Source organism: Enhydra lutris, unplaced genomic scaffold (genome assembly GCF_002288905.1).
Source record: "Enhydra lutris kenyoni isolate GAN:26980312 unplaced genomic scaffold, ASM228890v2 scaffoldscaffold74, whole genome shotgun sequence".
Classification (NCBI taxonomy): Eukaryota; Metazoa; Chordata; class Mammalia; order Carnivora; family Mustelidae; genus Enhydra; species Enhydra lutris.
Genome location: NW_019154158.1, coordinates 5,049,948 through 5,071,497, shown reverse-complemented (window position 1 = coordinate 5,071,497; position 21,550 = coordinate 5,049,948). Strand labels below are relative to the sequence as shown.

Here is a 21,550-nt window from a genome sequence, read left to right as displayed (position 1 = left end):
CTTTGGCTCAGGTCATGATTCCGGGGTGCTGGGATCGAGTCCAGCATTGGGTTCCTTGCTCAGCCGGGAGCCTGCTTCTCCCTCTGCCTGCCGCTCCCCCTGCTTGTGCATGAGTGTGCTCTCTCTCTGACAAATAAATAAAATCTTTACAAAAAAAAGAAAACAACAAAGAACTCAATTCAGGAAGGAATTATTGGACAGTATTTATTAACAATGGCTGTTCCTAATGTTATTGAAAACTTCAGCAGTGGAGGGGGCAGGGGAGATTTGATTTCTGATTAACATGGAGTAAGAGAGATCATATTATCTTCCTGGCAGAAACAACTGAAAAAAAAAAAACAGAAAAAAATGGGTAAAACCATGGTTTTTAAGACACTGGACATCAGGCAATAAACAACAGGGATTCCTGAGAGATGGGAAACAAATAAGGTAAGCCTTAAGATTACCCAAGCTTAATGGCTAGACACTGCTTCCAAGTAATCTCAAAAAAAAAAAAAAAAAAAAAAAGGTGAGAGGGAGGAGTCCAGGAGAAACCTAGGCAGAATCCAACATGCTCCCTGAGTGGAGAACACAGGAGTGAAAGTCTGAGAAAGCAAAAGAGTCTAGAGTTCACAGAAGAGAGTATACCCCTGGGGAAAATATTTGTAAACCGTATCTAAGAAAGGAATTGTATCTAGATATATAAGCAACTCTCAAAACTCAAACCATTAAGCAATGGGCAAAAGAGGGGCGGCTGGGTGGCTCAGTTGTTACATGATCCCAGAGTCCGGGGATCAAGCCCCACATCAGGCTCCCTGTTTGGCAGGAAGCCTGCTTCACCCTCTCCCACTCTCCCTGCTTGTGTTCCCTCTCTCACTGTCTTTCTCTGTCAAATAAATAAATAAAATCTTAAAAAAAAAAAAAAAAAGGAAATGGGCAAAAGACATAAGCAAACATTCAAAATCATTAGCCATTAGGGAAATGCAAAACAGATGAATTATTTCTATATATCTATCATAATGGCTAAAGTAAAAAATACTAGCGCACCTAGGTAACTCAGTCCGTTAAGCATCTGACTCTTGCTTTCAGCTCAGGTCATGATCTTTCTCATAGGTGGCATGGGTCATGAGATCAAGCCCTGCATCAGGCTCCATGCTCAGGAGGAGTCTGCTTGAAGACTTTCCCTCTGCCCTTCCCCCACACTCTCACGTGTGCATGCATGCACTTTTCCCCACCCTCTCTAAAATAAATAAATAAATAAATAAATAAATAAAAACAGAATGAAATAAAATAAAAAATACTGACAATGCCAAGTATTGACAAGAATTCAGAAAACATGGATCACTCATACATAAGTGATGGTAATGTAAAAATGGTATAGCCACTCTAGAAGACAGTTTGGCAGTTTTATGTAATTACTCTTGGGCATTTATCCCACACAACTAAAAACTTACATTTACAGAAAAACCTGAACAAAAATGTTCATAGCAGCTTTATTCACAATGGCCAAAAACTGGAACCAACACGGAAGTCCCTCAAAAAGTGAATGTGTAAACAAAATTGGAACAACCGTACCAGACTAGTACTCAGCAATGAAAGGATACAAACTATTGACACATGCAGTAATTTGGATGGACCTCAAGGGAATTATGCTGAGTGGGAGAAAAAGTCAATCTCAATAGGTTATATATGGTATGATTCCATTTAATTAACATTATGACATGGTAAGATTAAAAAGCTGGAGAACAGACTGCTAAAGCCATGGTTATAGGTTTATGAATGGGGTGGAGGTAGGTGGATGTTGTTATTAAAGGGCAACAGGAAGAATTCTTATGGGAATGGAACTTCTGTATCTTGATGGTGGTTGTGGATATACATTAAAATTCCACAGAATTCCCCCAACACATATACCCACGCACAGAAAGGAGTACATGTACAATTGTCAAATCTGAATAGACTCTACGGATTGTAATAATATTAATTTCCTGGTTTTTACATGGTACTATAGTTACACAAGCTGACACAATTGGAAGAAACTGGGTGAAAGGCACATGGAATGGAAAATTGCTGTACATTTTTTGGGCAACTTCCTATAAATTATACTTATTTCACAATGAAAAATTAAAATAAATGACTGGAAGTGACAGCTTACAAAATAAGTAAAGAGCCAGCATTTAAAAATTTATTACAACTATATTCCGTATGTGTAAAAATCTAAAGGAAGCATGATCCAAGAAGAAGTAAAAAAAATCTCCAAAATGGTAGAGATAAAAACACACTATGTATGACTAGTAGAAGATTAAAAACCGCAACAGAACAAACAGGGTGAGAAAATATGAAAACACAGCAAAGAAGTCAACCAAAATAAAACACAGAAAGAAAAAAAAACACTAAAATAAAATGAACAAAGTATCCATGAACTGTGGGGGACAAATTCCAATTACCTAATAGGTGGTCATTGGAATTTCTGAAGAAGAGATGGGGGAAAAATATTTAAAGAAATAATAGTTTCCAAGTTTCTAAATTATAATAAAACTATAAATACAAAGATCCAAGAAGCTGAAAAAAACAAAGCAAGACACACCATTACCAAACAACCTAACACTAATATTACAGTAATACAGAGTAAATTTAAAAGCAGCCAGGAAGAAGGATATATTACATACAGAGGAACAAAGACGAAGACAATAACAGAATTCTCAATGGAAACTATTCAAATCAGAAGACTCCATATCTTAAAAGACTGAAAGAAAAACACTGTCAACCACAAATTCTATACTCACAGAAAATATCTTTCAAAAATGAAGGCAAAATAAAGACTTTTTCACACATACAAAAGCTAAAAATCACCAACAGCAGACCTGTGCAAGTCCTTCAGGCTGAATAAATATGATAATAGATGGAAATCTGGATATGCACAAAGGAATGAAGAGCATCAAAAATGGTTATAATGTGGGTAATTATAAAAATCTTTTTTTACTCATTATTTAAATATTTTTTCAAAATTATAAACTATTCAGAGCAATAATTTTATATTGTAATTTTTATATATGTAAGTATATACATGCATATGTGTATATGTGTATATATACATATATGTGTGTATAAAATAAATAAATCTTCAAAATACACACACACACACACACACACACACAAACACAAGTAAAGTGTATACCCAGAACTGGGCAATGGCCAGAAGGGAAGGAAAAGAAGTCTACTATTGTAAAGTTCTTATACTACATATGAAGCACTATAACATTACCATGAAGTGGAATGTATAGCTGGAAAAATGGCAATCAACAGAAACTCACTTAAGAATCCTAGACACTGGGCTTTAAATCAGCCAATTTAAATAAGATAAAAAAAGGAAACTATGATTAAAGAATTAAAATAAAAGTGTAACATTTCAGAAACAGAATTTTAAGAGAAAGATAGAAATTACAAAAAGGAACCAAATAAAAGTTTTGGATTTGGAAAGTACAATAACAAAAATGAAAAACAAAGGAGAGGGGTTTGATACAAGATATGAGCAGGCAGAAGAAAGAACCAACAAACTTGAAGTTGAGTCAATTAAGAATATCCAGTCTGGGGGCATCTGGGTGGCTCAATGGGTTAAGCCTCTGCCTTCGGCTCAGGTCATGATCTCAGGGTCCTGGAATCAAGCCCTGCATCGGGCTCTCTGCTCAGTGGGGAGTCTGCTTCCCTCTCTCTGCCTGTCTCTCTGCCTAATATGATCTCTATCTGTCAAATAAATAAATAAAATCTTAAAAAAAAAAAAGGAATATCTAGTCTGCAGGCACCTGGCTGGCTCACTCAGAAGAACAAGCAAACCCTTTATCTTGGGGTTGTGAGTCCCAGCCCCACACTGGGTGTGGCGATTACTTAAATAAATAAATAAAAACTTTAAAACAACAAATGAAAAGAATATCCAGTTTGAGGAACAGAAGGAAAAAAACTTAGGGCAGTGAGACAATAAAAAGAAAGAAAAGGCATTCAGTGTGGAAGAGAAGTAAAACTTTTTCTATTTGCAGGGGCAGCTGCGTGGCTCAGTTGGTTGGGTAGCCAACCCTTGATTTCAGCTCAGGTCATGATCTCAAGGTCCTGGGATCCAGCCCCAAGTTAGGCCCTTTGTTCAGCAGGGAATCTGCTTGAGGATTCTCTCTTCCTCTCCCTCTGCCCCTCCCCCCACTCATTCTCTCTCTCTCTCAAATAAATAAATAAATCTTCAAAAACAAAAAAAAATTTTTTTTTTAAGATTTACTTATTTGATAGAAAGAGACACAGCAAGAGAGGGAACACAAGTAGGGGGAGTGGGAGAGGGAGAAGCAGGCTTCCCACCAAGTAGGGAGCCCAATGCAGGACTTAAACCCAGGACCTGGGGTCATGACCTGAGCTGAAGGCAGAAACGCAATGACTGAGCCACCCAGGCACCCCCCAAAATTTTTTTCTATTTGTAGGTGACATGATCTTATATATAGAAATTCCTTAAGGAATCCACTAAAAACTAATAAACAAGTTCAGCAAGGTTGCAAAATACAAGGTCAACATACAAAAATTGATTATATTTCTATACACAGGTAATGAATATTCCAAATATGAAATTAAGGGAAAAAGTCCATTTACAGTAGTAACAAAAATCATAAAATACTTAGGTATAATTTTAACAAGGAAGTATAATAGAATAGGATTTTTTTTTTTTTAGATTTTATTTATTTGACAGAGATCACAAGTAGGCAGAGAGGCAGGCAGAGAGAGAGGGAAGCAGACTCCTTACTGAGCAGAGCCCGATGCGGGGCTTGATCCCAGGACCCTGGAACCATGACCTGAGCCGAAAGCAGAGGCTTTAACCCACTGAGCCACCCAGGCACCCCTAGAATAGGATTTAAAAACCTGTAATGCTTATATATTAAAAATTATAAACAATCGCTGATAGAAATTAAAGAACTTATTAATAAATAAGGGGAAAGATGTCCCATGTTCATGGACTGAAAGATTTAATACTGCTAAGCTGGTTAACACTCTCAAAATTGACCTACAGATTCAGTGTAATCCCTATGAAAATCCTTGCTGGCTTTTTTGAAGGCATTGACAATCTGATCCTAAAATTCATATGGAAATGCAAGGGACCTGAAATAAACAACAAAATCTTTTTTTTTTTTTTAATTTTTTTAGATTTTATTTATTTGACAGAGAGAGACAGTTGTGGGGGGGAATATAAGCAGGGGGAGCAGGAGAGGGAGAAGCAGGCTTCCTGCGGAGAAGGGAGCCTGATACAGGACTCGATTCTAGGACCCTGGAATCACGACCTGAGCCAAAGGTGGACACTTAATGACTGAGCCACCCAGGAGCCCTCTTTTTTTTTTTTTTTTTTTTTTTTAAAGTAATCTCTACACCCAACATGGGGCTCAAATCACAACTATGAGATCAAGAGTCCCATGCACTACCAAATGAGCTACCCAGGCCACCAATCAACATAATCTTGAAAAAGAAAAACAAAATTGAAGGACTCACATTTCCTAATTTCAACCTACCACACAAAGTGACAGTAATCAGAACAGTACTACAGTGGAATAGAACTGAAAGCCCAGAAATAAACCTTTACATTTATGGTCAACTAATTTTCAAAAAAGGAGGTCAAGACAATCAAACAGGCCAAGGACCGTCTTCTCAACAAAAGGTGCTATGACAAGTGGAGAGCTAAACATAAATGAATAAAGTTGGAACCATATCTCATATTATACATAAAAATTACTCAAAATAGATCACAGACCTAAATATAAGAGCTAAAGCTATAAAACTCAATATGAAATAGTGGAATAAATCTTCGTGAACTTTGGTTAGGCAAAACTTTCTTATACATAACACTAAAAGCATAAGCAACAAAAGAAAAAAAGATCAGCAGACTTCATCAAATTTAGAACTTTTGTCTGTAAACAATACCATCAAGTGAGTGAAAAGACAACTCAGAATAGGAAAAAAATATCAGCAAATCATGTATCAACTAAGGAATTTGTATCCATAATAAAGAACTCTTAAAACTCAATTAAAAAAAAAAGACAAGTTATCCAAAAATACTACAAACAATTTAAATATACATTTCTTTAAATAAAATATACAAATGACCAGTAAGTACAGAAAAAGAAGCTCAATTCAAGATCATTAGTCATCAGGGCAGTGCAAATCAAAATCATATTACTTGACACCCACAAGGATGGCTAGAATCAAAAGACACACAATAAGTTTAGTAAGGACAGACCAACTGGGACCCTCGTACCTTGCTAGGGGGATGCATAATTATGTAGCCAGCTTGGAAGCAGTGTGACGGTTCTTCAAAAAGCTGACCAGAGTTACCATAGGATCCAGTAATTACACTCCTAGATATATACCCCGAAGAAAATACATATCCACACCAAAACTTCTAAATAAATAAACGTTCACAGCAGCATTATTCATAGTACCCAAAAAGTGGAAACAACCCAAATGTCTACCAACTGATGAATGGATTAGCTAAACGTGATATACCTACACGATGGAATATTATTTGGTCATAAAACGGAATAAAAGTACTGATACATGCTACAACTTGTATGAATATTAAAACTATTACGCTAAATGAAAGAAGCCAGACACGAATGGTTCATATATTATCGGATCCTTTTTATAAGATATATCCAGAAGAGGCAAATCCACAGAGACAGAAAGCAGATTAGTGGTCACCAGGTGATGGGGGGGAGACGGGGGAATGGGGCGTGATTATTTAACGAGTATGAGATGGTTCACATGATGATGAAAAACTTTTGAAACTAGAGAGAGCTAGTGGTTGCACATCAAAAATACAGTAAATACCACTGAACTATAAACTAAAATTGTTAATTATAAGTTACATGAATTTCACAATTTTTTTAAAAAGAAATTCCTTAAGGGAGGAAAAAAGTATATGCCCATACAAAGATTTATACACAAATGTTTACAGCATAACTTTTAGCTGCCAAAAACTGGAAAAAACCCAAATGTGCATCATCAAAACACAAATGGATAAACAAATTGTGTTATAGCTATACAGGATTGCTACTCAGCAATAAAAATGAACTACTGATACATGCATCAACATATATGAATCTCAAAATAATTATGCTTAGTTTAAAAAAAGCCAAAGAAAAAATAAATGTGAGAGTATATACTTTACAATTCCATTTATATAAAATTCTAGACAGTGAAAACTGTTCTATAGTGACAGAAAGTTCATCAGTGGTTGCTGAGAGACTACAGAAATTGAGGGGAAGTATTAAAAATGGGGATAAGGAAACTTGTGGAGGTGATATTTTCATTATCTTTACTGTGGTAACAGTTTCATGGGTGAACAACACATATGTCAAAACTTAACAAACTGTATACTTTTAACATGTACAGCTTACTGTATGTCAATTACAGCTCAAGATCTATTTTGAAAAAGATGGGGAAAAGGCTAACAGGACAATGTATTCATGCTGACTACCCAATGGCTCTTAAGGGAGTGGTAAAACAGTTTTACTTTACTTTGATGAGTGTATAAACAACTCCTGGCAAAACTATACATGGAGAACCACTCACAGCAAGCATATAAATTTGAATTTTTGTAAATTTACAAATACTTCTATTAACCAACATTATAATATCAGAGATGCTGAATTTTCATTTTTGACTGATTTTCAAGTACTGCTAAAAACCCTCTCAGTTCCAGCAAGTACTACCATTAGCACAATCTGTAAATAAATATTTAGACATACCAAGAAAGCTCCTACAAGAAGCCCTTAAAATAAGGTTCCTTAAAGCTAAAACACCTGTGAACAGTATTTCAAGTGTGACAAAAACAACACAAAAAATTCCCATTATCCATACTAACAATCTTTTAAGAATGCCCCCATTAGTATCTCTTAACCTTTTGTAAGATAAAGTAAATATCTATTTTGTAAGGTAAATATCTATTTACCTTTTATAGATATTCACTCAAATAAATTTAAACTATTTCAAACTTATTATCTTTCTAAAAAGCTAGAAAAGCCTTAAAATTAAAACTCTAACTAATCTAATTGGATTTTTAAAGAAAAATCTAATTGGATTTTTCTTTACCAAAAAGTATGTCCATTGTTTCAAAGACAAACAAAAAGTATGATGTATTCAGTAGTGAGAGAAGTTATGAAAATGAGGGTGAAGTTCAGTCAAAACCACTTTATATTCATGTACTTATGACAGGTGAGGAATGACATCATCTAATTCAAGCTACCATCATCTCTCACTTCGACTACGGCAGTAGTCTTTTTTATTTCCTAATTCAGGTGAACTCAGTCTTGATACACTCTAGTCTCAGTTTCTTCATCTATTAAACGGATACAATAACAGTTCCAACTTCATGAGGTTGCATGACAATTAAGAGAATATAGGTATAGCACTTAGCTTGTTGTCTAGCACATAGAAAGTGCTCTATAAATGTTACCTATTATTACCTGAATAAATGTTCAGCCTCCATGAGTCCAGTGCTGGAATGGCATCACATAAGAAACAAGTCTAACCTCAAAAAAAAAAAAAAAAAAAAAAAAAAGTTAAAAGCAATTTCAATCTTAATGTAGTGAGACTCCCAAAGAAAAATATCCATTCCAAAATCCACAGCAGCTTCTTTTTTTGTTTTTTAAGATTTTATTTACTTGAGAGACACAGGGAGACAGAGTGCACACGTGAGCAGGGGTGGGGAGAAGGAGAAACACTCCCCGCCGACCAGGGAGTCCAAACTGGGGCTTGGTCCCAGGATCCCGAGATCATGACCTGAGCGGAAAACAGACACTATACTGACCAAGCCACCCAGGTGCGCCTCCACAGCAACTTCTTCATATCTTCTTTCCCAATTCCTTTTGCTCACAATGTTTCTCATAACCCTATACCTGCCCTGAACCCTCTATATCCAGTCCCTCTTTTTTTTTTACATCCATTGCTTTAATGCACAGGTTTTTTTGTTGTTGTTGTTTTTATTATTTTTTTAAGTAAACTCTACACCCAACGTGAGGCCTTGAACTTACAACCACAAGATCAAGAGTCACATGCTCTGGGGAGCCTGGGTGTGTCAGTCTGTTGAACAACCGACTCTTGGTTTCCACTCAAGTCATGGTTTTGGGGTCCTGGGATCAAGCCCCGCATCAAGCTCCAGGGTCAGTAAGTAGTCTGCTTGAGATTCTCTCCTCTCCTCCCTCAATCCCTCCCCCAGCTAGCATTCACACTCTCTAAAACATATAAAATCTCTAAAAAAAAAAAAAAAAAAAGAGTCACATGCTCTACCAACTGAGCTACCCAAGCGCCCCTACCTATTCCTATTTTCAATTCACAATACAACACTCTACTCATCTGGCTCTGTCTCCTCTAATGATACCCTCTTCTTCTAAGCAGTTTCTCGGTCCACTTTCTAATATAAGTTAATCATCCAGTCTTACTCCTTGAAATTCTTCAGCTGTCTCCTACCCATTATCATTTTATAGAAGACAATTCTAGAAACTGAGCCAGCAGACAGGTAATCTCTCTCAGTGGATGAGAAGAATATAGAGAAGCCAGAGACAGAATTTTCTTCTGTGAGTAGAAATGAGTATTACAAACACATAATTTAATATCTCCCCTCCCTGACTACAATATTATTACTTTTGTTGTTGTTGTTGCTATTATAGGACTCTGAGAGCTGGCTGCTGCTTAATCCACAATAGAAACTCTGAGTGCTGAATGCCACCACTAGAACCCTTCATATGCCAAGCCCGTCTGTGTTCTTGGAACCCTCAAAATACCTAAGCCACACTGGGTCCTATGCTGAAGTGAAGAGTATCCCTAACTCTTCATTTTGTTTTACAACTCTACCCATGAGTATCACATCGCTAAAGTCTGCCTTTCCAATATCATACTAGATTTCTATGAAAAAGCTCTCTGGTTTCTTTATAGCCCCTGTACCTTAGGGTTCTGGCATTAGAGATGTGTGGTAGTTTGGTTAGGTTTGGGAGGCATGACCAGGATAATCACCCTTCCCCTTTTTCACCACCAACCTTGTCCTAAAACACTGTCTGCATGGTAATTTTCCCCCCCAGGAAATGCCTTATTCTCCCCTCTGCAAAGAAATTACTAGTTGCTTTTCCCCATAGGCACTCAAGGTATGCCCAGATGTGCCTGATTTTTAAGTGGGCAGAGTGAGTTCATGTTGAGAGCCCTGCCATACCAAGAGTTCTCTCTCCATTTTGGAGTTAGAGAATCAAGAGCAACATAATTCAAAACACATATTAGTGCTTATTGATGTTATGGTTTTCTTGCCCTATTTGTAATTTTACCAAAATTAAAAGTGGAATACTTTCTGAAAGAAGTTCAATTCCTTTCTGCTGTCCATCCTCCATAACCCCCATATAGTTTGTAGGTTTTTCATAAAATGCAATAGTCTCTTAACTAATCTCTCTACTTCCTTTCTGGGTACTCTGCTATCTGTTCTCCCCAGAGAAGTATGAGTCATCTTTTAATCAGATCATTTAGCTTTCTTCATCAACCAGCTTCTTTCTACTAATGGTTCTCCATTACCCTAGGCGAGGTCTATGGAGTCCTACAAAATCTGGCCCCTGCCTATTCTTGAAAATACAAACCACATACTCCCAATGAGGCCTTAGTATTTGTTGTTCCTCCTGTCCAGAATACTCCTCTCCCATCAGGAAATGCTGGTTCTACCTCCCTTCAAGTTCACACGTCACTATAAAAAAGTCTTCCTGACCATCCCATCTGACTATACCCCTCTCCCTTACTCTCAGTCACATCACCACATCTATTTTCTTCATACCACTCACATACTCACTCATAATCTGTAATTATTTATTTATTTGAAAACTGCCTATCTTCTCAAATGAAAATGTAAGTTCTTCAAGGACAGAAATCTTGTGTGTCTTATTCTTATCTGTACCTCCAATGTGAAATAGTGCCTGACACATAAACACTGTAACGTTTTCTAATTGTCTGATTAATTTACAAAGCTAAGTACTACCTCTGAGGTAAACTTCAGTTTTTAAAAAAAAATTTAAACTTATTTGTACAGCCAGGACACCTGGTGGCTCAGTCATTTAAGTGTCTGCCTTTGGCTTGGGTCATGATCCCAGGAGTCCTGGAAACCGAGTCCCACACTGGGCTCCTGGCTCAGCAGGGAGTCTGCTTCACACTCTGCCCTCCCCTTCTGCTCATGATCTCTCTCACTCAAATAACTATAAAAATGTTTTAAAAATTAAAATTAAAAAATAAACTTATTTGTACAGCCAATAGGATGGCCTAGCCATCATAACCCTGTGTTCTTGTGTTCATTGTAACAAACTGCCTTGTATTCTCAGCTCCCCTTCTTTCTCTGAAGATAAAATATGCACAGAAAATAAGACGGCAACCTTATCTGGCAGCAATGTTCTCTGGGTCTGTGAGACCCAAACCCAAGGTTCTCAGGCAACAGCAAGTGACAAAGATCTGGTTACCAGCACTGTACTAAGGAGTGCCTCACAACCCAGAACAACCAGGTTAAACTGACAAAAGGTGCAAATGCCTATGAGAGAACACAGTTGATAAAGAGTTCTGTGAAGCACTCCAAATGCCTTGGAGATAACCTCACAAGAGCAGGAAGATTCAGTTCAGCCATCTGACTGGTGGTGTGTTCTATAAAGCCTTAGTAATGACCCTGTCACCAGGAAAACAGATACTGTGCCTTGCCTTCTAATCAGCTGCATTTAGCAGCCAACATCCATCTTTTGCAATAAAATGCCACCTCGAGAGTTCCTATTCCCATCAAATTATCACAGGTTTGGGAAACAGATAAATCAGAAACTATACTTAACAAATCTACTTGTCTGGGACCCAAGACAATTAATTAAACTTACTAGGAAAAGCAGAAAAAATAGCCTCCAGCTACCTGGAGACAAGTTTTAAAGATCCTAAAAACTATAACACCTGAGCACACCAAAATGGCTATAATCTGCAAACCAGCCACATGTCACTTCCAATAGTACTCCTACACTGAAAGTGACCTTCCCCCTCCAAAATAAAAAATGTTTAAAGTCAGGTGAATCTTGAACAATGACTCTGACTTTTTTTCTAAAATAAGAGCTATGACAGCTACCTTAATACGAGGCCCAATAAATTCAGGGTAAGGGGCTCATTGCGCTGACACTGTCACCTCATCTAGGACTTCAGCTGATTCATCCTGATGGGCTGACAGGTCACTGACATCTGCACCTCTCCCAAGATTCTTGTTTATTTCACATATAAAAACACTGTCTCCTCACGACAACTGCAGTCCAGACCCCTTCTCCTGCTGCAGAGCCTTTCCCTTCCAGACTTCACTGAGACCTTAGAAAAACAGTTGTTAATTTAGGCTCATATTAGTAACTCTAGATGGCTAACAAGGCATGGAAGAGATGGGAATAGAGCTGATGAAAGGACCAATGTTAACATTCAGGTCTTACCAATTTTTTAAAAAAGGACGTAAAAAAAATCAAAATCACTAGGGAAGAAACTAATCTCTTCATCATTAACAAATGGTTGTTATTATTATGATAACTGGGAAAGTCACAGTCAGGACCTGAAAATGTCTGGTCCTTGGCCACACCAAGTAATCACAGAAGACATCCTTTAAGTAAGCTTTGTTCTAACACAAACTACAAGAAGAAATACCAGGCAATGATAAAATATCCACAAACTTCATTTAAAAGGAGTGATGGGGGCACCTGGGTGGCTCAATGGGTTAAGCCTCTGCCTTCAGCTCAGGTCATGATTTCAGGGTCCTGGGATCGAGCCCCACATCTGGCTCTCTGCCCGGCGGGGAGCCTGCTTCCCCCTCTCCCTCTGCCTGCCTCTCTGCCTATTTGTGATCTATCAAATAAATAAATAAATAAAATCCTTAAAAAAATAAAAAAATAAAAGGAGTGATGGAAAGAAGGGAAGAAGAGAGAGAAAAAGAGAAAGAAAGGAACAAGGAAGAACAATGAGGCCCAATGCTGTGGATCAAACACACCCACAAATTATTTGCAGCAATTGCCATCAAAAAGTGGAGTTCATTTCCTCACCCTCAAATCTGAGCTGGCCTTGGGACTTGTTTTGTCCGACAGAATGTGGCATGAATGACACTAATTTCTGATCCCAAGTCTTAAGAAAGCTTGCAACTTCCACTTTCGCTCTCTTGGGACCTAGTCACCGTTCAAGGTAGCCAAGACACAGCAGGAGAGGCCAAGGCACCCTGGATGACAGCTCCAGCCTAATGATGGATAATGCCAGAGTGAGGCTATCCAGATACAACCAGCCCCTCAACAACCTACCAAATGACCACAAACACGTGAGTAAGACCAGCAAATTCCATGTGCAATAGAGGCAAGCCAGATGAGCCCTGCCCAAATTGCCACCCCACCTAATCATAAGCAAATAAACAGTTGGGGTTTTTGTTTGTTGTTTTTTTAAAGATTTTATTTATTTGACAGAGAGAGAGAGAGCACAAGCAGGGGGAGAGGAAGGCAGGGGGAGAGGGGGAAGCAGAATCCCCACTAAGCAGGGAGCCCTGTGTGGGGCTCAATCCCAGGACCTTGAGATCACAACCTGAACCCAAGGCAGATGCTTAACCGACTAAGCCACCCAGGTGCCCTAATAAATAGTTGTTTTAAGCCACTAAGATTTGGAGTGGTTTGGTCGACAGCAATAGGTAACAGAAACACCTGCAATTAGCTGAGACTAATTCAAAACATCAGTAGTGACACACTCAAAAGCACCATATGCATTGCTATTATGTAAGGGAACTAGAATCTCTAAATAATAATATACAGAATCACTCTTCATAGATAAGATGTATATCACAGAATCCCAGCAAAACACTCATTAATAAATTTGTTCCAGCATCTATCCCACACATAAACATCTGCAGAAGATATGTGCAAATATATGCATCCCACAAAGGACTCATATATAAGATATACAAAAAATTTCTACAAATCAATAAGAAAAAGACAACTTAATTTTTTAAATGGACAAGATCTGAAAGCACTGGGGCCCCTGGGTGTCTCAGTCAGTTGAGTGTCTGCCTTTGGCTCAGGTCATGATCCCAGAGTCCGAGGATCAAGCCCCATACTGGGCTCCCTCCTCAGCGGGGAGCTTGCTGCTTCTCCCTCTCTCTCTGCTCCCCCCCCACCCCACCCCCGCTTATATATTCTCTCTCATAAAAATAAACAAAACCTTAAAAAAAATAAAGAGTTGAGGGGCGCCTGGGTGGCTCAGTGGGTTAAAGCCTCTGCCTTCAGCTCAGGTTGTGGTCCCGGGGTCTGGGGATCGAGCCCCACATCGGGCTCTCTGCTTGGCGGGGCGCCTGCTTCCTCCTCTCTCTCTGCCTGCCTCTCTGCCTACTTCTGATCTTTGTCTGTCAAATAAATAAATAAAATCTTTAAAAAAAAAAAAGAGTTGAAAGCACTTCACAAAAGAGGATCCTTAAAAGGCCAATATGCATATAAAGATACTCCACATCAGTGGTCATCAGGGAAATGCAAATTAAAGCCACAAAAAGACATCACTACATCCCCAACAGCTACAATTAAAAGGACTGACAATACCAAGTATACTCAAAGACATAGCACAACCAGAACTCTCATACAATAAATTAGTACAACCACTTTGGAAAACCGGTAGTACTTATAACCCATGAACTAGCAATTCCATTCCTGGGCATATAACCAGAGTGCTTACGTCTATGAAAAGACATGCACAAAGTGTTCACAGCAGCATTATTCATAACAGTCCCAAACTATAAACGACTCAACAGAAAACTTATGATATAGTCAGAAAATGGCGTATTATCTAGCAATGATAAAGAACCACTGCTATATGCAACTACATTCATGAAATTCAAAGACAATGTAAAGCAAAAAAGACACAAGATTATATACTATATAATTCTATCAACATGAAATTCAAAAACAGATTAAAACTAATCTATGGTAATAGAGGTCAGGTTACTGATTCTTCAGATACAAGAGTATCTGAGGGGATAGCTTATATAACTGACATGACGACGGATGCAGCTGGTTGTGCACCTGACCAGCCAGCCAGCCAAGATGCTGCTAGGCTTAGTTCTGCTTTAGGAAGGAAATATTCTAACCCCTCCCCTGGTTTGTACAGCCTGGCCTTCTGTGGTTCCACGACCAAGTCAGTGCCTTAGTTAAAAACCTCATCATTTTCCACTGGCCTCCTTACTACAAGACACACTATGGTAAAGTGATCTTTGAAAAATATGAGGGCATAATCCACCCACACCCCTACCATACACACACTCCCCTCCTTAAAATCCTTCAAAGACTCTCTATTTCTTTTAGGATAAATTCAGCACTCTTTAGCAGGATACTTATGTTCCTTTATGATCCGGCCCCTGACTACCTATTTTCTTTCTCTCCATATATTCTGAGTTCCATAACAAAATGCTTGCAGTTGACCTGACAGCTATTTTTCCTCACCTCAGTATCTCTGGCTATGTAATGCATGCTCTACCTAGAAGAGCAGTTCCGAAGTATGGTCCCAGGAGGCCTAAGAGGTCCACCAGTTTCACAACAAGATCTTATTTTTCATAATAACACTAAGAGGTTATCTGCCTTTTTCACCATGGTGAAATGGTAGGTATAACTGCCACTGCCTTAGCATAAATCAAGGTAGGGGTATCAAACTGTACTAGAACTATCATATTCTTCACCACCTCACACCTGCAGTTTAAAAAAGAAAAATTTTAGGGCGCCTGGTGGCTCAGTGGGTTAAGCCTCTGCCTTTGGCTCAGGTCATGATCCCAGGATCCTGGAATCGAGGCCTGCGTCGGGCTCTCTGCTCAGTGGGGAGCCTGCTTCTCCCTCTCCCTCTACTGCTCCCCCTGCTTGTGCGCGCTCTCTCTCTGTCAAATAAATAAACAAATAAGATCTTTAAAAAAGAAAAATTTTACTTGTAAGTGTCCTTGATAAAGCAGTAAAAATAATTTTATTAGCTTTCCACTCTTGAGTACATGTCTTTTTAATAATCAGAATGGCAAAATGGAAGTATAAACCAGTTCTGCAGCATATCAATAAAAAAAGTAACTGTCTCAAGGAAAAGCAACTGAGCTGCAAGCTAAACTAGCCAATTTTTTCATGAGATACTATTACTTTCTGAGCAGGCAACTGACAGGCAAACTTTGGTTATCTAGCAATGTTCTTCACAAAATGAATAGAGCCTGTTCCTTCAAAGAAAATAAGTGATAGTATTTGTTGTCAGTGATAAAATTCAAGCTTTTCAGCTAAAATCAAAATTCTGAAAAAGTGTATCTTCTGCGAGCTTGATACCTTCTTAATACTTAAGACTTTTCTGATGAGGGCACCAAGGTGGCTTAGTTGGTTAAGCACTCCCTTCAGCTCAGGTCATGATCCTGGAATCCTGGGATCGAGTCCCACATCAGGCTCCCTGCTCGTGGGAAGTCCGCTTCTCCTGAACCTCACCCCTCTCATGCTCTCTCTCTCTTATTCTCTCTCTCTCTCTCTCAAATAAACAAATAAAATCTTAAAAAAAAAAAAAAGACTTTCTGATGAATGACAGCGATATTCATGGGTGTGATTTTTTTACTTGTATAATGAACTGTGTCAAACATTTGGAAGATCTGCATAACTCAGTGACCAATATTTTCCAACTGACAAATTCATGATAATTCAAAACCATACATGGGTAAAAGATCCACTCAACGTACAAAATAAATGAATTTTTTATTTTGTCGCTAAGTACAAAAGTCATTAATACAAAAGTTCACTAATATAGTTTCAGATTCTACACTGCAACTGGCCTTTAAGGGAACTACAACATGTTGAGTTTGGGTATAGTATCAAAGAATATCCAATTACCCAAAGATATTAAAATACTTCTCTATTTTCCAACTACGTATCTCGGAGCCTGGACTTCTTTTTCAAATACTTCAACTAAAATGACACGCTGCAACACACTGAATGCTGATGCAGATGAGAATGCAGCTGTCTTCTATTAAGCCAGACGTTAAACAGATTCGCAAAAATGTAAAACCATGTTTGTCCTTCTCACTAAATCTTTTGTTTTGGGGCGTTTGGGTGGCTCAGTGGGTTGGAGCCTCTGTCTTTGGCTCAGGTCATGGTCCCGGGGTCCTGGGATCAAGCCCCGAATCAGGCTCTTTGCTCAGAGGGGAGCCTGCTTCCCTCTCTCTCTGCCTACCTCTCAGTGTACTTGTGATTTCTGTCTGTCAAATAAATAAATAAAATCTTTTTTTTTTTTAATCTTCTTTTTTTTTTTTTAAAGTAAGTTTTTCGGGGGGATGCCTGGGTGGCTCAGTTGGTTAAGCAGCTGCCTTCAGCTCAGGTCATGATCCCAGCGTCCTGGGATCGAGTCCCACATCGGGCTCCTTGCTTGGCAGGGAGCCTGCTTCTCCCTCTGCCTCTGCCTGCCACTCTGTCTGCCTGTGCTCGCTCTTGCTCCTCTCTCTCTGACAAATAAAAAGAAATAAAATCTTTTAAAAAAAAAGGAAAGTTTTTCGGGGCACCTGGGTGGCTCAGTTGGTTAAGCATCTACCTTTGACTCAGGTCATGATCCCAGCGTCCACACTGGGCTCTCTGCTCAGTTGGGAGCCTGCTTCTCCCTCTCCCTCTGTCTACTGCTCTGCCTACTTGTGCTCTCTCTGTCAAATATATAGGTAAAATCTTAAAAAAAAAAAAAAAAAAGAGGTTTAAAAAAAGGGTTTTTTTTTTTCCATTTAAAAAGTGTGTTTTATATATATTAATATGTAAGGAACTTACTATTTTTTAATGAATTAATAAATATTTAAATATTTTCCTAGTTTTAATATCCAATACAGTAAATACTGGCAAATATAACCCACATAAATAAAAGCTCTTTGGCGTCTATAATAATTTTTCAAAGAATTGAGAGGTCAGACATCAAAGTTTGCTAATTTAGAATTTCCCCTGCAGCTCTCATCCTTCAAGGCCCTCAGAGCTTAAAGTTAACCTGCTGTATTTGCTTATAGTGGAGAGCAAAGACTACACTCTTTCATAGGCACCCAATTAATGGTGTGTTAAAACAAGGCTAAATGTAATTTGATGCCTATGCCAAGTGCTCCACTATAAATACACATGGATAAAAAAAATTTCAAATTGGGGGCGCCTGGGTGGCTCAGTTGCCTTTGGCTCAGGTCATGATCTCAGGGTCCTGGGATCAAGCCCCTCATTGGGCTCTCTGCTCAGCAGGGAGCCTGCTTACCCCTCTCTCTCTCTGCCTACTTGTGATCTCTGTTTGTCAAATAAATAAATAAAATCTTAAAAACAAATAAACTGGGGCGCCTGGGTGGCTCAGTGGGTTAAGCCGCTGCCTTCGGCTCAGGTCATGATCTCAGGGTCCTGGGATCGAGTCCCGCATCGGGCTCTCTGCTTGGCAGGGAGCCTGCTTCCCTCCCTCTCTCTGCCTGCCTCTCTGTCTGCTTGTGATCTCTCTCTGTCAAATAAATAAATAAAATCTTTAAAAAAACAAATAAACTTTGCCCCTCTAAAAAAAAAAAAAAAAGTAAACTGCCTACATTCTTATTTTTTATGCCTATATTTCCAGAATGAAATTTTACACTATGTTTAAAAATTGCAAAAGTATACATTTTTAGCAATTTACCTTAACAATTTATTATTCCAAATATGGAAAATGACATATGTACAAGGTTATTCATGTAGCACTCTTTGTAATTGCCAAAGACTGGGGAAAAAAAGTCAAAATTCTCTTAAATAGAAGAATTATAAAATAAGCAGTACAAACATATCCTGTAATACTCTTTAGACATACTCAAGAATAAGGAAATTCTTGTACTTATAAGTTATACTGCTAAGTAAAAAAAGCAAGACATAGAACCATTTTTGTAAAATGGGAGAAACAGAATATATATATTTACATATATATTATATTTTATGCTTATAAGAACATGGGATGCAGGGCACCTGGGTGGCTCAGTCGGTTAAGCCTCTGCCTTCAGCTCAGGTCATGATCTCAGGGTCTTGGGTTAGAGCCCCGCATAGGGCTCCCTGCTTGGTGGGGAGGCTGCTTCTCTCTCTACCTCTGCTCCTCCCCCTGGCTCCTGCTCTCTCTCTCTCAAATAAACAAAAATCTCTAAAAAAATTTTTTTAAAGATTTATTTATTTGACAGACAGAGATCACAAGCAGGCAGAGAGGCAGGCAGAGAGGAGGAAGCAGGCTCCCTGCCGAGCAGACAGCCCAATGCTATGCTCAGCTCAATCCCAGGACCCTGAGATGATGACCTGAGCTGAAGGCAGAGGCTTTAACCCGCTGAGCCACCTAGGCACTCCCTAAAACTTTTTTTAAATTAAATTTTTAAAAAAAGGATACAGAATGCACAAAAACAGGTAATAAACTGGTAATATTAGTTGCCTCTGGAAAGAGGAACTGACCAGTTTGGGTTATAGGAACAAGAAGAAAACTTCACTCCGCTTTTTTCTATCCTCAGAATTTCGAACCATGTAAGTAAGTGTAATACCAATTTAAAAAGTAAATATAGGGGCGCCCGGGTGGCTCAGGGGGTTGAGCCTCTGCCTTCGGCTTGGGTCATGATCTCGGGGTCCTGGGATCGAGCCCCACATTGGGCTCTCTGCTCAGCAGGGAGCCTGCTTCCCCCTCTTTCTCTCTCTCTGCCTGCCTCTCTGCCTACTTGTGATCTCTGTCAAATAAATAAATAAAATCTTTAAAAAAAAAAAGGAAAAAAATTAAAAGTAAATATAAAAATATGTAAAAATCTTCATTTCACAGAAGGAATAACGTCTTATCTTTTTTTCCGCTAGCCTCAAAAAATATCGACCCCTAATTTTTAACTGTATATTCAGTGCTGCCTAAACTAAGTAACTATAATTGACATAAAAATAAAAGCTACCACTATGAAGCCTTTGAATTAATGTGTTAAGTGGTTAACTAGTGATTTGGGGGGAAGGTCAGAGTCTTCACCTTTTACCTTATATACTTCTGAATTATTTAAATTTCTTACAATGAGTACATACTACTTTTGTAATTTGAAAAACGTCAGGAAGACGTTATATTAAAAAATCTATAGTTCTGACTTTGAATTGGAAATACTAATTTAAATTTGTAAATATTTTTTTTAAAAAAAAAAAAAAAAAAAAAAAGCCACCTTCAGGCTCCTGGGTGGCTTAGTCATTAAGTGCCTGCCTTCGGCTCAGGTCCTGATCCCAATGTCCTGGCATCAAGTCCCACATCAGGCTCCCTGATCAGCAGGAAACCTGTTCTCCCTGTCCTGCTCCTCCTGCTTGTGTTCCCTCTCTTGTTGTGTCTTTCTCTGTCAAATAAATAAATAAAATCTTAAAACAAAAAACAAAAATCAAAAAAACCACCTTATTTCCTAGCCTTGTTCACTGAAAACAGAAAGAAACAATGACCAACCCATAAGCAATCAGTACCTCTTAGACACAGATTAGTCTCTAAACTTCATTTCCACAAAACAGAGAAGCTATCATAGCTAACAGGAGCACATCAAAATGACAATAGAGTCAAAAAAAAAAAAAAAAAAGGCTGGAGAAGCTCCCATTTGCAAGATGAGGCAATCAATGAAACATCAATACAGATAAAACTGAAACGGGCTGAAACACATAAATAGGATTAAATTGCATTTTATAACAACAATTAAAAAAAATACTTATCAGTCACCTTTGCAGGGTGTTAGTGAACAAAGTCATTATTTTGAAAACAGTAATAACTGTTAATTTAAAAGAAAGACTAAAGCATTTGTCTCACCTTTCCTGTGCAAGATGTACCTCACGGTAACCAAACAGATGATGGAGAGGATATCTCTTTATAAAAACATTCCAGCTAAAACAAATTAAGAAATGATTGAATTTGAGAATCACCATTTATAACACCTAATGAAGTTCAATGAAGTAAAGGAAATGTCAACAAGGATCATCAATGGCTGCTGATGTCACAAAATTAGACTACAGACATCATACACCTCCCCCTAATAGAAGCGCATTCTAAAGTATTCTAGCCAAAAACACTGAATCTGAACCTGGCCAAGTCTCTAGATTTAACTCCCAATTTGAAGGAAATGTTAAATGACACTACTATGTTAATCACCAAATCCATCTATGGGAAACTAATGAGCGGATGACTCAACCCTTCAACAAAATAAACTGCAAAGAAAAAAGGTTGGGGGCAGGCGGGAGAGGGGGAATCTTTCAGATTGAGACTTTAAAAATATAAGGACCAATTACAAAGTACAGACTTTATTTGGATCCTATTTTAAACATATACTCTGTTTTAAAAACTTATGATACAATCAAGAAAATAGGAACACCAGATATGTATTAAGAAATTGTTTATTATTTTAAATGTACAAATAGTATTAGTGTTGTTTTTAAAGCCCTTACTTTTTAGAAATATATACTGAAATATTTATGGATGAAATAATGTGTCACAGATCTGCTTCAAAACAATCAGGAAGCGGGGGTAGGAGCATAGACAAAACCATGTTAGCAATAAACTGACA

General features: G+C 38.2%; 1 protein-coding gene across 6 annotated transcripts in view; it reads right to left on the bottom strand.

The window, feature by feature from the left end:
* LOC111160157 (R3H domain containing 2) overlaps nucleotides 1-21,550 on the bottom strand; it is a 159,989-nt gene that overhangs the window by 109,374 nt on the left and 29,065 nt on the right. For all 6 annotated transcript variants that reach the window (XM_022523032.1, XM_022523034.1, XM_022523033.1 and 3 more), the window contains exons 2-3: nucleotides 20,800-20,874; nucleotides 8,463-8,523 (exon numbers count right to left, since the gene is read on the bottom strand). In XM_022523032.1, coding sequence (XP_022378740.1) covers nucleotides 8,463-8,485 — 23 coding nt within the window. In that variant the 5' untranslated portion in view covers nucleotides 8,486-8,523; nucleotides 20,800-20,874. The remainder of the gene's footprint in view (nucleotides 1-8,462; nucleotides 8,524-20,799; nucleotides 20,875-21,550) is intronic.